Source organism: Octodon degus, unplaced genomic scaffold (assembly GCF_000260255.1).
Source record: "Octodon degus isolate 3935 unplaced genomic scaffold, OctDeg1.0 scaffold00018, whole genome shotgun sequence".
In the NCBI taxonomy this organism is placed as follows: Eukaryota; Metazoa; Chordata; class Mammalia; order Rodentia; family Octodontidae; genus Octodon; species Octodon degus.
Window position 1 is genome coordinate 22,694,407 of NW_004524594.1, and position 16,520 is coordinate 22,710,926.

The window sequence follows — 16,520 nt, forward strand, 5'->3', positions numbered from 1 at the left end:
TATTTATTTATTTATTTATTTATTTATTTTGGCAAAACTGGGGATTGAACTTGCTTGCCAGGCAAGCGCTTATTCTACTGAGCCATCTCCCCAGCAACAAAGTGTATTTTTAAAACAACTAATTTATTGGAGCAAATCTCACAAATACTTATTTAATATTTGTTGTCACTGGCCACAGTTTGTTCTTTTTGAGCTAACAATGATTGTTGATTTGGGAGTCAACATACTGTCTTAAAATTGAGACTTACTATATCAAGAGTATTATAATTCTGTCTATAGATCTGCAGTATATTGAACATTTTGCTATATATTGAACATTCTTCATAATAAGTAACTTTCAGGGAAAAGAAAGATTGCAACATGTCAGGAGGGAGCAACACGTAGGCCACAGCAGTCTACAATTTTCCAAATCAGAAAGTACCAGATTGTAAGGCCAGCCCCAATACTCACACCAGAGAAATACATTACCAAAAAGAAAACCACAGACTAATATCTCCCACGAATACAGGTTTAAAAAAAACTGACAAAATATTAGCAACTTAGGGGCTGAGGATATAGCTTGTTAATGGAATTCTTGCCTAGCATATACAAGGCCCTAGGTTTGATGCCCACACCACTAATTTAAACATTAGCAAACTGACTGTGTAATAGCACATGCCTGAATCCCAGCACTTGGAAGGCTGAAGAGGAGAATCACCATGAGTTCAAGGCCAGCCTCGGCTACATAGTTCACAAACAGCCTGAACTACATAACAAGATTGTCTCAATACAATAAAAATCGGGATGCACAGCACTGAGGCCGAACTCAGATGTTGCTATAGGCTTTGGGGTGGTAGTTATGTGTGAAGGTAAGTTCATTCATTGCAATAAATGGTAGTATATATAGGGTCCTTCGGTTTCCTGTATGTACTCTTTCCTCATTGAGAAAGTGAATGCTTTGATTGTGCTGTGACCTGGCCAGTGGCAGACTGTTTCCAACAGGCTTGAGCTAAACTGAGGCTTTGAACTTCCTCAGGCACTGATAAACTTGTCAGGTTGCTGCTCAGAACCCTGAAGGAAACCAGCTCCAGCCCTGACCCAGTTCCTCAAACCCTCTTCCGCACTCTGCCCCTGGCGCCCATAGTGTGACAGAGCTTGACTGAGGCGGACCTCACTTCTTGTGTCTGTCATTGGCCAGGATGGGAGCAACACACTGTAAACTCCCCAAGGAACTCTTTAGATGAATCACCCTGATGTTGGGTGCATGGTACTGGGGTATTAGGTGCTTTTTTCTTCACAGTCTCAGCAGTCTCATCTCAGGACAGTGGGAGAGCACCTCCTGTGGAAACTCCCCTGCCAGCATCTTGGGGAGCATATTCTGTTGAGTTGAACAGTGTGCTGACAGTGGAGGAGGCCCTGTATCCAGAAATCTGTGTATCATCTGTTTAGTTTTGTTGAACTGCTACTAAAAAGTATGTGTTTAAGAAAGAACTCATACTTCCTGATTTCAAAACTTACTACAGAGCCGTAGTAATCAAAATAGGGGTTTGATCCCCGGCACCACATGCTGAGCCGCCCCACTCCCGGCATGCTAAGCCACAGAGACCCAGCATGGTGGTGCTGGGAAGGCTGAAAAGAGGAGGCTCTCTAGAAGTCCAAGCTGCATAGTGAGACCCCGTACCAAATACATAAAAAAAAAATTTTAAAAAGTAGTGTAGGGACTGGGGAGATAGTAGAATAAGCATTTGCCTGGCAAGTGCAAGGTCCCGAGTTCAATCCCCAGTACCACAAAAAAAAAAAAAAAAAAAAAAAAAAAAAAAGTGTTGCTGGAATAAGATTGACTTATAGGCCAATGGGATAAGAAGGTAAGATTGAGAACTCAAAAAAAAAAAAAAAAAAAAAAGGGCCGGGGAGATGGTTCAGTAGAATAAGTGCTTGTCTGGCAAGCGCAAGTGCCAGGTCTACATAGTGAGACCCTGTAGATCCTGTACTAAATGCAAAAATAAATAAATAAATAAATAAATTTAATTTAATTTAATTTAATTAGAGGAAAGGAGCACAGGGGAAGGAAATTTTAAAAGAATTCAGTACTGAGGAGGCTGAGACCCTGTAGACCCTGTACTAAATACAAAAATAAATGAATAAATTAATTAAAAAGAAATAGAGGAGAGGAACACGAGGAAGGGAATTTTAAAAGAATTCAGCACTGGGGAGGCTGAGACAGGAGGATCCCTACAAGTCTGAGCTTTGTAGTGAGACCCTGTACCAAATAAATAATTTTAAAGATAAAATATTTTAAACCTTTACAGGAAGTTTGTAAAGGCTTGCCACAGATAAATTGAATTATCTGTGAATAAATTAGAAATTAAAACAAAAACCACCCAATTTTTATAGAAACAAGCATAAATGATCAAGAAATAAATTATTTTTTAAAAAAGTAAATTATTTTTTTCTCTTTTTGAGACAGGGTTTCACTATACAGTTCAGACTGGCCTTGAGCTCACTTTGTAAACCAAGCTGGCCTCAGCCTTGAAACAATCTTCCTACCTCAGCCTCCTCAGTTCTGGATTTACAGGCATATCCCACCACACCTCACCTTTTCTTTTTTTTGAGACAAGGTCTCACACTATAATTCAAGCTGGACTTGAACTCACTATGTAGTTAAGCTGGCCTTAAGCTCATAGCAATCTTCCTGCCTTAGCCTCTGGAGTGGTGGGATTACAGGTGTGCACCACCACACACAGCCTAAATTTTGGTTTTCAGAGACAAGATCTTGATGTGTATTCCCAGCTGACTTAACTTACTATGTACTGCAGGCTAGCTTTGAATTTGAAGTGATCCTCCTGCCTCAGCCTCCTGAGAGTTGGAACAGAGGCATGTGCCACTATGCCCAGCTTGAAATAAGCTCTATTGTAGTAACTACTACACATGAAATAAATGTCCCAGCTATATAGATAGATGCAAATAAGTAGAATTGTCTTTTCTTTTTTTGGTACTGGGGATTGAACGTGGAACTTTGCACTTGCTGGGCAGGCACTTATGCCTCTGAGCTATATCTCCAGCCCTTTTTTTTTTTTTTTTTTTTTTTTTTTTTGAGACAAAACATTGTACACTTCAGGTTAGCCTTGAATTTACTTTTTTTTTTTTTTTTTGGTACCAGGAATTGAACTCATGACCTTATGCTTTCCAGGCAGGTATTGTATCTCTAAGCTATATCTCTGGCCCTTGAACTCACTTTGTAGCCCAAAGTAGCTTCAAACTTTCAACAAACCTTCTGCTTCTGCCTCTCGACAGCTGGAATTACAGGTATGTGCCACCACACCTAGCAGGAATTGCCTATTTTATTCTCAGTGGAAAACTAAAGCAAGACCTTCCCTAAATCTGTCAGTATTCTTCTGGCAAAGCCCACCAGGAACACCTCCACAGTTGAATAACCTAGGTTTAGTACTCTTGCACAGTGGCACATCTCAGTGTACTAGAAGTAGGGCTCATGGGATTTGTGTCTGGGTTCAGTGATCTGGGGAAGGACTTGGGAACTGGGGCTTCACTCTGGATTGCATGCTGTCAGAAGCAGGGGCTAGGAGGAGGGCAGACTAGACAGAGGCTGATACTATAATCAGTAAAGAAAAAAGTGATCTCACTTTATTTTTTATTTTTTTAAAAATTTTTATTTATTTATTGTGTGTGTGTGTGTGGCCAGCTCAGCCCACCAGGGGGCGGGGCTGGCTGGCGCTGGGGGATTGAACCGCAGTCCCTGTGCTTTGCTAAGCTTGTTCTAAGTAGGTGCTTTAGACCACTGAGCCATCTCACCAGCCCCAATCTCACTTTATTATCCAAGGAAGAGGGACATCTTGTTGTTTTCATCATCAGGACAGTGCTCAACTCTTTCTAGTGCTGAAACATGATTGTACAGGTTTCCAGTCTTGCTTCTTCATAGTCACAGAGTGACCTTGTGTGATGTTGAGGTTCTGTGATATTGTATATGTTCAATAGAATAGCAGGGCTACTAGAAAAGAAAGCAAATTACAAGATACAAAGCCAAAAATTATCACTATTTGGAAAAGACTAATTTTAATATCTCAGGGGCATAAGTGCCTGCCTGGCAAGTGCCAGGTCCCAAGTTTGCTCCCCAGTATTGTGGGGGGGGGGAAGGACTAATTTTGGAGAATTCAATAAAATAAAAACTATTACAGATTAAAAAAATCTTTTGATATCTGGTTAAACAACTAAAATATAAAATGTAACATCTTTACAGAACCGTGAGTGTTTTTTTTTAAATCTATAAATTGATACAATTGTAATCCAAATAGCCAATTTTATATCTTTGTTGTATGGGAGAACTTGACAAAACATAACTTCGTTATCTGAACTAATGATATTACAGAAGAATTAAACCAAAAACAGTTTTGCAAAACCTAAGACATAATGAAAAAATATTTATAAATCTTACTAAAAAACATCCGCGGTACAAAAATCACCCCATAGTTAGGTCTGTAAGACAAAACACAAATGGTGTCCCTAATAACTAAAAATAATAGCAGGGTGTGGTGGCGCATGTCTATAATTTCAGTACTCAGGAAGCTGAGGTAGAAGGATTGCCTGAAATAGTACTTTTTTACTATTTATTCTTTATTATTTTGTTATTTTTATTTGAGTAGTAGGCCAGCCTTGGCTACATAGCAAGTTCAAGTTCAGCCTGAACTACATAGAAAGACCCTGTCCCGAAAAAAAAAAAGACAACGTGTTAACCTACATGAAAAGGGTACTCCCGGGGCCGGGGACATGGCTCGGAGGAATAAGTGCTTCTCTGGAAAGTGCAAGAGCCTGAGTTCAATCCCCGGGTCTGCCAAAAAAAAAAAAGAAGAAGAAGAAACGGGGGGTTACTCTCCCGAGTCGTTTTAAAATTTTACAAAGAACACATCTATCATTTTTTAAAATGCTAAAGAGCTGGGCGTGGCTCGTAGAAGCCCAGCTGTAGGGACTACGTTTCCCAGGAGTCTCTGCGCTGCCTCCCGACAGGTCCCGCGCACTTCCGCGCCAGCTTCGGCTTCAGCCTCAGTCTGAGAGTGGAGGGGGATGGATAGTAGCGGCGAGTCCGTGGTGGAAAAACAACGTGTCCACGTGCGCCCCGCCACGCTGCTCAACGCCGCCCCAGCCGTGCTACACCTTCTTCCCTGCGAGGTCCTAGCGAACCGGCCGGCCCCGGTTCAGCGTTTCTTCACGCCAGCCATCCGCCAGGGCGAGGACGGTGAGCCGTGCTGTCCGCCCGCGCTCCCGGCAGCCCCCGCGTCCCCCTGGACGTTCCCCGCCCGTGCCGCCCTATAGCTCCGTTCCTTTCCTGCAGGCCTCCAGGTGTCATTTCGTGGGCGCAGTCTGCGGGGCGAGGAGGTGTCTGTGCCGCCCGGCCTCGAGGGATACGTGACGGTGACAGAGGAGAAGGGAGAGGGACTGATAGGGAAGCAGGACTTCGGCGGCTCAGAGAACAATGGCGAGAAAGAGGAGCAGAAATCGCTGGAGCGGAGCTTCGTGAGCAGAGGGGATGGGGTTGGCAAGAGGGCAGACTGGTGTGGCGTTTCCTTTGCTGAACCAGGCCCCTTCCCCAGGACCGGTTTATGGAAGCCACCGGCAGCTTCAGCCGCTTCACGGTGTGGGGCCTGGAAACCGTCCCTGGCCCATACGCTAAAGTGCGGGGCGCCCTAGCTTGGCCCATCCTCGCTGCAGCGGTGAGTAGACGTATGGGCTCACCTTCCAGGACTAGTCCCCCCCCCCCTCATCTTTTTGTCCCAGTGGATTTGGGGCGTTAAGGCTGGGGAGAACAAAGGGGTGGATGGAGCATGGCTTGCCCTCCACTTTTTGGTTTTTTTTGTGGTACGGGGCATTGAACTCAGGACCTTGCACTTGCCAGGCAAGTATGTATTCTACTGAGCTATCTCCCCAGCCCTTTGCTCTCCACTTTTTTGTGGCCTTCCTGAAAGGGTCCTGAGCAGCTGGGACCCTCCCCAGGTATGTGTGCTACTGGCTGCTGAGGTTGAGAAATCACACAGCAGAGGTGACTTCTGTTGCAGATTCACGCACAGGTGCCCGAGGACTGAGAAGAAAGCTTGGAATTGAAAGCTGTCAATCCCATCCCACACCAGAAGGCAGTTTTGTGGAGCCATTGATTCCATCAGCCCAATAAAGGAGCTTATGGCATCTGTGAGTCTGGGTATGTTAGTGCCCCCAAGCTAGTATGGCTACCTCTCCAAAAATCCTTGGTGGCCCTGGCCTAAGGAAACAATTTATTGCTTGGGACAAGGTGGAGTGGGCAAGAAATCTGAATTTTGCAACCACACCTGTAATCCAAGCACTCAGGAGGATCTAGTCTAGGGGAGTTTGAGGCCATCCCGGACTACATAAGTCTTATCTCAAAAACAAACAAGCAAAAGATAAAAAAATGTTTGCAGTCAGTACCTACCTGATCCCCAGCATTTACTTTATAAAAGAAATTTTTATAATCACCAGCCTTCTGTACATAGTGCCCCAAGCCCCATCACACTGTACACACTGCGGGGCAAGGAGGTGTCCGGCTGCCCGGCTCCCTCTGGTCCCTGGTTCATTGTGGGCCTGGGCTTGTGGCAGCTGACCACGGTGCTGACCTGAGCCCTGGGTGGGCCTCGGTGCTGGCCCCGCCCCTCTTCTGGGAGCTGTATTCAGCTTTGCCTCCTGTGGCATGTCTCCTGGTAACCCCAGGGGGTTTGTGTAGCAGGCTGATGGCCCCAGCTCTGCTGGCTCATGCTGCTGTAGCAGGCAGTGCCTTGTCACCACTTTCCTCTCTTGCTCCAGTCCTTGGGAGTGAAGTGTAGACACTTGGAGTCAATTCGAAGGAGTCGCTTGAGCATTGCCCGCTCATGCCCATCCACGATGTCCTCTGATAGAGTAAGGATATACTGGCCCTGAGCAGGACACAGGCCAGCAAGTGGTCAGCTCACATAGGGCTCACTCAGCACCCACTCACCTGTCTCCCCAGCTTGCCTCCCTACCTTGTAGTAATTGATGAGGTTGAGGTACTGCAGGGTGGAGATGACATCCTCTTTCTTGATACTGGTAATTTCACTGATCTCGCTGTGGGAGGGTAAAAGTCAGGTCCCCTAAGGGCCTTCACTTGTCCCAGGAGCCCCAGGAACACATAGGCCATGCCATGCACCCCCAGGTAGGTGGAGCCAGGCTCACTTGATAGTGATCTGCGGCCTCTCTCCACTCTCTGACTTCAGTCCCATCAGGATCTCCAGGATGGTCTGGGACCAGTAACTTCTATAGGATAGGAGGCCAAGATCGGAGAGGGGCTTCTCAGGGGTCCCTGTCTTCCCCTCTACCTTGGAGAGTTCATAACCTAAAGTAATGAAGCAAGAGAGGGTGATTAAGCAGTCACACGTGCACATACGCAGTTTATGAGCATGTGCTGTAGAGTTTTGCTGCCTAGTTGCTAACCTGGCCCTTCCCATTGGTAATTCAGTGATATGGCTGTATGGCTTCTCTATTCTGCCTGTTTCTTCATGAAGGTCAATTCACCTGTGTGCCAAATATGGTAAAGGGCACTGACAAAGCAGCTATAGAAGGTGCTGAAGAGGCAGTGAAGACTCAAGGGCTGGCGTAATGCAGAGAAAAAGGCTTGTGGGAAGGTATCACCCGTTTTCCTGTGCCACCTCAGCCTCTGTGGCTGGGTGCATGAGGAGGAAACAGAAACAGACCCTCATCTCTGGCCACACCTGACAGAGCTTAAGTGAGTGGAGTTAATCTCTAGTTATGACTTAGGGATATCAACTGCTGTGGGACTTGTTGCTGAGCAACTGAGGATGCAGAGGGAAAGTGTGCCAAGGTCCTTCTGAAGCAGAGGGAGGCTATTCCTCAGAACAGGCAGCTGACCTCTACAGTAGGCCTTTGGCTCCTCCTGGGGCCCTCAGGCCCTGCAGAACCAAGGAGCCTTATAGCTATTTAGTATGGTTTTTAGTCTGCTGCCAGGGCCCTAGGGTGCCTACTGCTTTACAGGAGCCCTTCTTCACCATCAGTCTTAACTAGCCCCATGATGGATTTGAATCTGTTCTGGTTTTCCTGCACTTGTGTCTCTTACTGGTCATCTTCTCCTGATTTCAACTGGGCACCCTATGGTAAGAGAGAAAGCATGATGTCTGGAGAGAGGAACCACGAAGGGGAAGGGAATACACTTGGGATCCTCCCCAGCAGTTAGGTTGACACTGCATGCAGTTCTGATGGGCGCCTCAAGGCTATAACTGCCTCTACAGTCCCCTCAGTGAATACCTGTCTATGCTATGCTGACCTGGTGCTCCCAGTAGCCCCACCCACATCCCGTTTAACAGAAGTCTCCTGGCATGTTTGTTTTAAGTATTTGCCTGCTATCAAGCTGGGGATGTGACTCCCTCCTGGTACTATTTAACCAATAAAATTTCTCAAACAAATTGTGACTTTGGTCAGGTCAAGCATCTGTATCTTTAGCAGGTAACAGGCAAAGCCTCCCCCAGGCAGAGCTTTATTATTCCAAAGGCTCCTAGAGCAGTGAATGGAATGAGGATGAGAGAGAATCAAGGAGGCAAAAAACAGCATTGGGGATAGAGATACTGAGGGGAAGTGTGCCTTCTGGGCTTTAAAGAACTGAATCTGACAAAGGAGTAGGATACTTGGGCCTGGTGGTGCATACTTAAAATCCCACTCTGGGAGGTTATAGCAGGAAAACTAGAAGCTCAAACCCAGTCTGAATAACTGAGGCCATCTCAAAAACTAAAAAAAAAATAAATAAATAAAAAAGGGATACAGTTCTATTCAAAGGTGCTGGGTTTAATTTCTAGTAGCATAAAGGAGGGGACAGTATGTGGTAAATTAAGTTTGATCTGCTGCTAGCAAGGCTTATGAGATACTCGGGGATATATCACTGGCCCTTATCCAAGAATGTGTATCAAAACTTAGGCCCAGACAGATGAATAGAAGTTCTCTAAGGTACCCCAGGGCTTCAGAGAGGGCAGATAACTCAGATTTGGGAAAGGCTGGATAATATATAGAACCTGATCAAGGGATAGCACAGCCCTCAACCTAGTCCAGAAAGCAGGGTGGTCAGTCCGAGAAGGGAGAGGACCTTGATAAGAATCCCACCTGTACTTCTGTCTGGCTCCCTTAGTGACTGGGCTGCACAGACACCCAACACATCTGTGTGTGGGAGCTGATGGGTGGCCTGGCTCTGCTGGTCTGCCAGTACCTGGCCAGGCAGCAGCATACATACTCACTGAACTCAATGAGCAGCTTGCCATAGCCCCGGCGCTGATAGGGAGGCAGCGTCAGGATGCAGGCCACATTGTAGTCTTCTGTGGACTCCTTTTCCTGGAAGAGCAGCTGAGTGTGAGAGAGGGGCCTGGTTCAGGGTGGGCCAAAGCATATCTGGATGAGCACTGACCTTGGAAAAGTAGCCCACAATGTGGAAGCCCTTGCAGTCATACTCTGTCATGACATAGAAGAGGAAGGGGTCTGTGTCATAGTACAAGGTCTTGTGGTCGAGGAAACACTTGGCCAGAAGACACAGATTCTGGGAGTAACTCTGCAAAGGAAAAGGCTATTAGCATTCTGGGGAGCTTTATGTCCTAGCTGGGCAGGTACTGAGTACTGCTCCCTGGGGTCACGGTTTTGGCCCCAGACAGCTTTCCCATGAGGTATGGCCACCTAAGCCTTGCCCTTGGGGGCTGTGCCACACTCAGTCAACAACAGTGTCCCCGTGAAATGACACTCCAACAAGGCCTCATCAGAAGCTTTGCCTATGTGGCAGTCTAGGAAGTCTAGCTTCCCCGCTTAAAGACTGAGGTACTATAGTGTGGTGGAAGTAAGGAATTTTGAAATTTAGAATAACAACTTTAGCCCCTGACCCCAGCAAAACTATGAATCTTGTTACTTTATTTGCTACATACAGTTTCCACATAGTTCTTAAGCACGTGCTAGATACAACCATTTGGGCACCAGTGCCACACTTCCACCAACAGAATAACATCATCCCAAACTCCCAAGGCCTAGGCTGGAGCTTCCTGCCAGTTAAAAGACCAACTTCTCACTCACTGCCCTCAAGGCTCCAGACTGGAGAAGTCTCACTTTCAGCAGACTCTAGGTTTCTCCTTCCTTACTGGCACAAACCCAAACCTTGTATGTCTACTTCCTATTGACCTCAATCTTTTCACCTGAATTCTTGTGACAACATGGTCTCTGCTTGACCTTTTGACCAGTGATCTTTACCTTTTACACTAATTCTGTAGGTCTCTGTCAACGCTCAAAAGTCACCTCTGAAGCTTTGATTACCACCACCTTTGGACCCTGCTAACCCACCCTTGTTTCATCACTGCTCACATAAGGATCTGAGTAGCTGCTGGCATTGCCTTGCCACAGATCATGAGCTCTCAGAACACATCCTAATTCCTGGTCCTTTGTATAGCCTGTACCTGCCCTATGCAAGAATTCAATAAAAATAGGCTACACACACGTTTTCCAGAGCAGGAAGAAGCTGCTTATCTGACTAACCCCAGGCCCCACTGCCCCTCAACCACTGACCTTGTTCTTCCGTCCATCAATCTCAAAGAATGAGATGGTTCCCTTTCGGTATATCTCATTGCCTGGTGGGTGCCGCAGGTCACACTTGGTCTGAGGAAAAACGGGATCAGAGGTGAAGGTTGGGTTTGAGGTATTGGGAGGGCAGCCTCCCAGGACCACTCATACCAAGTGACGCTGCAGACACTTGAGGCTACGGCCATACTTCAGGCAGAACTCGCATAGGTAGAGGACAGGCAACATGGTGAGCTCCTGTGGGTATGGGGAGAAGTACCACGGCTTGAGGCGATGCCTGCCCAGCTCAATGCACTCAATGTTCTTCATCCGGGTGACAATGTCGTCATGACTCCTGTCAGACACCAAGCTGCCAGTCATGCGTGGAGCTGAAGGTATTCCATCTGAGCTGTCCTGGGAATCCTGCTCAGGACCGGTGGAAGACACCAGGTTACAGGGGGACAGCTCTGCAGGACACTGCAGCTCACAGCCCTGCCACGTTTCCTCTCTCAAGCATAATGGCAATTCTGTGGGGAATGTACCATAATCCCCACTTTCCAAAATAAAGAAACCAAAATCCTGGAGAAACTAACTTGGAAAACATCATCCAGTGACTAATCTGAACCATGTTCCACCTGGCTCCTCTCACCAACCCCACCACTCCCTGTTTACTTTTTTTTTTTGGCAGAACCAGGGATTGAACTCAGGCCCTTGCACTTGCCAGGGAAGCGCTTATTCTACTAAGCCATCTCCCCAGCCCCTCCCTGTTTACTCTTTTTTTTTTTTTTTTGTGGAACCGGGGATCAAACTCAGACCCTTGCATTTGCCAGGGAAGCTCTTATTCCACTGAGCCATTTCCCCAGCCCCTCCTGTTTACTCTTAAACTAGGTGCTCCCTAACCCCTCCACCTCGCCTCCTTCCCCTGCTTTCCACCCAGCTTGGTCTTCCACAGCTGTGCACACCTACCTCATCAGTGCCCAGACAATTTGATTTTCGCTTCCGTCCTGGCTGAGCTGCCACTGCTCTACGGGCTGACCCATTCTGCAGACGAGATGGTAGGAATAGAACAAGTAGCTATGAGGTGAGCCTGAAGAAGGCAGCAAAAGAACAGAAGAAAGGAAGGAGAAACTGGAGGGCTCACCTGGGGAAAAACGGAAGCCGGGGCTGTCTCACTGGGCACCGGAGTTGCTGGTGAAACCACCTCCACCTTCCGTTTCTGTAGAGAGAAACCAAGAAAGGTGGGTCAGAAGGTAGAGAAGGTGGGACCTGAGAAGAAAGCAAGGTCCCTGGAATTGCTGAGGGTACCGTTGAGCGGTGGTTGGGTTGCAGGCAGGAGCTGGAGGAGAGCGGCTGGTCGGGCTCGCCACCGGGAATGGCCTCCCGCTCCTTAGGCAGGTTGAAGCGGAGTGTGATCTGGACCGGGATTGGCAAGGTCTTCCCGCTGGCCTGGGCGGAGGCCGGCTGTAGAGATAGGTCCAGGGTCTTCCTCTGGGGTGGGTATGGTGGTGGGATGGCGAAGAGGAGGGGCCCCTCAGCTCAGACTGATCAAAGCCCACCCTCTGCCTTCTCAAGGATTTAGAAATGGCCACTGGACTCTGGAAGTTACAGCTATAATGTGGCCCCATTCTTTACAAGCTGAGCCAGGAGAATGCTGCCTCCAGCCAATCCAAGAAGCCCCTAAGGCCATGGGGTGAGAGAAGGAGGAGGCAGGAGAGAAGAGGTGAAGCAGGGGGACCTACTCACCACCTCTCTCTCTGGAGACCCAGGCCGGGAACCAGGAAGTCCGTTCTTGGTGGGGGTCTTAGCCTCTTTCTTGGGGAACTGAATCTTCTTTAAATCCAGCCGCTCGTGGGTCACCCACTCATCCAGACGTTTATTGACTGCAGCAATAAAAAGAGCTCAGGAGGGAATGCCAGAAGCTTCCCCCAAACACTATTCTGTAACCCCACTTCACCCCAGCTCGAAACTCACAGTCAATGTAGTGGACGTAGAAAAGCTTCCTGCCACTGATGTCCTTCACACTTAGGATCTCGGCCAGGGCTATGGGAACAACACAAACAGGGGTCTTAGGTGGGCAGGCGTGGAGACTCCGTCCTTCTCTGACCTGAGCCCTACCGTCACATCGGAACCCAAGCACCTAGAGGTTCTCGCCCAAGCCCTCTTCAGTCACTAAGGGCCACCCTTTTCCAAGCCCCGCCCTGTCCATCCCCACACTGCTGAGGGCCACACCCCTCCCTGGGAGTACGCCCCGCCCAGAATACCCGAGGCCCCGCCTCCTGCGGGGTGGGTCGGTTGACTCCCGCCCTTCGCCCTCGGGTTCTGTGGCCCCGCCCCCCGACGTCACTCACGCCACTCATCTTCGTTGTCCTGGTTCCGCCGCAGTACGGGTAGGCGGCAGCCCTCGATTATCTCCCCCTGGGGAGACAGCGCGGCGCCAGGGTCGGCTACTGGGGGGCCTCGGGCTCTACCCACCTCCCCTGGCTCCCTCCGCCCCGCCCCGGGCACCGGACTCACCACCTCCGCCATCTTCCCTCCCTCCACTGCCACTTCCGGCCCCTCTGGCAGATGTCACTTCCGGGACTGAGAGCGCTGCCGGCCTAGGCCTTTCGAAATTGCTTTAAAGAGGACCCTTGAGAGATATGCTACCGAACTGGAGTAGGAGAGGCATTGCGTTTAGGTGACCGAAAAACAGGCTTTTCGAAGCCTCAGGCCAGGTTCTGGATAAAAATGCCCCCCAACGTGTACAGCCATTGGAGGAAAACTAAATCTGTCACGTGACGCCCACCGGGTGCGACGCGGGTCACGTGGATCTAGTGTTTGGGCTTTGACAGACGGCTGCGCTCGGGTGTCCCCTACTGGCTGTAAGCGGCGAGGCCGGGTGGTAGCTGCATGAGCTCAGCCGGGGGTGGACCTGGAGAGCCAGAAGTACTTGGTTTGGAAGCTGGGAGTGGGTGGAGCTAAAGGAATCGGAATGCACCGCCCCTTTGGATGTCACCAGATACTCAAGATTTCAAATTGGTTGCTTTGCCTGTTTGGTTTCCGATTTTTAAAATAGTATTTATGCTGTTCGTTCATATATTCAGCAAATATTTCCTGAGCTGCTACCTTGTGACTGGTAATATTTTTTCGAGCCTGCAATTCATCGCGAGATAAAAACCTGGCCTCATGGAACTTACTAGGGACATTGGGCGAGAAGAAACGAATATAGCAAATAAATATATTAAAAATTATTTATTAAAGAGTGATATGCCGGATGTGGTGGCACATACCTTTAACTTTAGCTACTTGAGAGGCTGAAGCAAAAAGATCGCAAGTTAAAGAGGCCAGTCTAGACAACTTGGGTAGACTGTCATAAAATCAAAAAAGGGCTTGGGATGTAGGTTGGTGGTAGAGTGCTTCTCTAGTAGTAGGGTCCTGGGTTCAATCTCCAGTACCACCACACCCAAAGGAATTAAGAGAAACCAAAAATTGAACAAAGTACAAGAGATGGCCAGACCAATTGCAACTTAAAACAGAATGTTCACCCACCCAGATGTGATAGCTCAGGGCTGAAATCCCAGCACTCAGCTCAAGACCAGCCTGGACTACGTAGTAAGATCCTGTCTCATAAAACAAGAACAACAACAAAAAAACGCTCAAAGGCCTGAATAAGGATATATTATAGAGTAAAGATTTAAACAGGCAGAGGGATGAGCCAAATCTAAAGGAAAATGTTGCAGGAAAAGAGGAAAAAAGGAGAAGACAGGAGAAGGCTAGCCTGTAGCTGTACTGCATGTGTCTGATTTATTTCACTTCATCTTATGGTTTTGTTGTGTTTTTTTTTTTTTTTTTTCCGGAACCGGGGATTGAACAACTCCAGCCCTTGTGCTTGCCAGGGAAGCACTTATTCCACTAAGCCATCTACCCAGCCCCTTTTATGGTCATTATGGTCTCATTTGCTATGATTGATTCAAATTTATCCTTTATGGCAAAGTAGTACTCTACTGTGTGTAAATGCCACATTTTCTTTATCCTTTCACCTGTTGATGGCTACATAGGCTGCTTCCAAGATGTAGCTCTTGTGAATTGTGCTGCTATAAGCATGAGTATGCACGTATCACCGTAATATGATGGCTTTCGGTCTTTAAGGAAAGTATCTGGAAGAATAGCTGGATCAAGTAAAATTTATAGTTTTAAGGGGGTTTTAAAAATTTTTTAAATTATTTATTTGGTACAAGGTCTTGCTACGCAGCTTGGACTCATAGTGATCCTCCTTGTCTCAGCCTCCCCAACACTGAACCACCATGCCCAGTCTGGGTGGCCTACATGGCGCACCCATGTTTTGGGGTTGACAGGGAATGCAGAACTGGGGATCAAACCCAGGTCCTTGCATTTGCCAGGCAGGCACTGAGCTATCTTTTCAACCCATTTTTAAGGTTTTTTTTTTTTTTTTAAAGTTTTCTGCTTGTTTTGGGGGGGTTTTAGAGACAAGGTCTTACTTGGCTGGTGTTAAACCGACCTTAGACTCACTATGTAGCCCAGACTGGCCTCCTGCCTCAGCCTCTTGAGTGCTGGTATTACAAGCATGCAGCACCACGTTGGTCAGTTTTTTGAAACATTTCCATCCACACTGATTTCGATAATGGTTATGCTCATTTACATTCTCACCAACAAAGTAGAAGCATTTCCCCCTACAGCCTTTGTTAATTTTTTTTAACCAAACGTGTGTATTGGGATGGCTTCCCACTCATTTGATTGAGGGTACTGTTAGTGCTGCTTCCTCCTGAAGGAACATCCTTCTGTGAGCCTTGCTTCCCCCCCCCCCAATAGGCTGGCACAGGACAGTGGAGCAGCCGACACACAGAACTACTGTCTGTGCGTGGCTAAAGACCGTGGTGATTTTATAGCATCCTGGGCACTTCTTGTCCATGAAGTAGGAATTGGGGCTCTGCACCAGGCTCTGCTTCTTGTGCTTCCTCTTCTCCTCCGAAGAGGGATGAAGAAGATCTTTTGAGAGAGGCATGTTCTCATGGGGAGGTCTTCACCGCCGGAAAAAATAGTCTTTCTTATTACTTGATTTCTTTCTGGGGTAAGATGGGCTCTCAGTGTTTTGTTCTGTTTGAAACAGGGTCTCATTATGTAGTTCATGCTGTCCTTGAACTCTTCGGGTAGCCCAGGCTGGTCTTGAATTTACGATGATCTTATTGCCTGAGATTCCCAAGTGTTGGATTTACAGGTGTATGTTGCCATGCCAACCTTTCAGTGTTGTTTTCATATGCATTTATCTAATTGCCAAAGATGTTGAATATTTCTTGATGTATTTAATGGCCATTTGTGCCTCTGTGAAGCATCTATTCATTCTACTTTCCCGTTTTTTCCCATTCTGTAGGTTTTTGTTCTTTCTTTTTTCCTTCTCTCTTTCTTTTTTCTTTTCTTTCTTTCTTTCTTTCTTTCTTTCTTTCTTTTTTTCTTTCTTTCTTTCTTTCTTTTTTGATACAAATTCTAACTGCAGTTCAGGCTGGCCTTGAACTCACTATGTAGCCCTATCTGGTCTTGAACACAGTGATCCTCCTGCCTCAGCCTCCTGAGCACTGGAACTACAAGTGTGTGCTACTGCACCTGGCATTCCTGGTTGTTTCTTTTGCTGTGCAGATGTTTTAAAATTTGATATGATCCCATTTTTTTGATTCTTGGTACTATCTCCTATGCAGTTGGGGTTCTGTTCAGGAAGACTTTACTGTGCCCATGTCTTCAAGAGTTTTACTTATTTTATCTTCCAGCAGGTTAAGTGTGTTTGTTGTAATATTTGATTCTTTGATCCATTTTGATTTTAGCTTATTCTACAATGAGAAATGGGTCTAGATTCGGTCTTCTGCTGTGGGTTTTTACATTTTTAAATGGCTGGGCAAAAAAATATTTCATGGTATATGAAAATTACATGAAGTTTGAATTTCAATGTTCACAAGGTATTATTATTATTATTATTATTATTATTA

The 16,520-nt window shown here is 47.0% G+C and overlaps 2 protein-coding genes across 5 annotated transcripts; one reads left to right on the top strand and one right to left on the bottom strand.

Moving 5' to 3' along the window:
- Positions 1 to 4,997: 4,997 nt before the first annotated feature.
- Positions 4,998 to 6,178, top strand: Rnaseh2c (ribonuclease H2 subunit C). The gene is made up of 4 exons (XM_004627225.2): positions 4,998 to 5,227; positions 5,324 to 5,505; positions 5,583 to 5,702; positions 6,045 to 6,178. The coding sequence occupies exons 1-4, from the start codon at positions 5,056 to 5,058 to the stop codon at positions 6,069 to 6,071; spliced, it is 501 nt and encodes a 166-aa protein (XP_004627282.1). The 5' UTR covers positions 4,998 to 5,055; the 3' UTR covers positions 6,072 to 6,178.
- A 252-nt stretch (positions 6,179 to 6,430) lies between these two features.
- Kat5 (lysine acetyltransferase 5) lies at positions 6,431 to 13,700 on the bottom strand. 4 transcript variants are annotated; one of them, XM_004627227.2, is made up of 14 exons: positions 13,060 to 13,698; positions 12,894 to 12,960; positions 12,517 to 12,585; positions 12,289 to 12,425; positions 11,851 to 12,006; positions 11,687 to 11,761; positions 11,512 to 11,586; positions 10,720 to 10,968; positions 10,555 to 10,644; positions 9,419 to 9,559; positions 9,252 to 9,345; positions 7,189 to 7,348; positions 6,999 to 7,080; positions 6,431 to 6,911 (listed from the first exon to the last, which is right to left on the bottom strand). In XM_004627227.2, exons 1-14 carry the CDS (start codon positions 13,069 to 13,071, stop codon positions 6,777 to 6,779), a joined length of 1,542 nt encoding a protein of 513 aa, XP_004627284.1. In that variant the 5' UTR covers positions 13,072 to 13,698; the 3' UTR covers positions 6,431 to 6,776. The 4 variants fall into 4 exon arrangements, with proteins under 4 accessions (XP_004627284.1, XP_004627283.1, XP_004627286.1 ...); XM_004627226.2 differs by having other exon boundaries at positions 12,894 to 13,700; XM_004627229.2 differs by lacking the exon at positions 11,851 to 12,006 and having other exon boundaries at positions 13,060 to 13,696.
- Between the last annotated feature and the right edge of the window lie 2,820 nt (positions 13,701 to 16,520).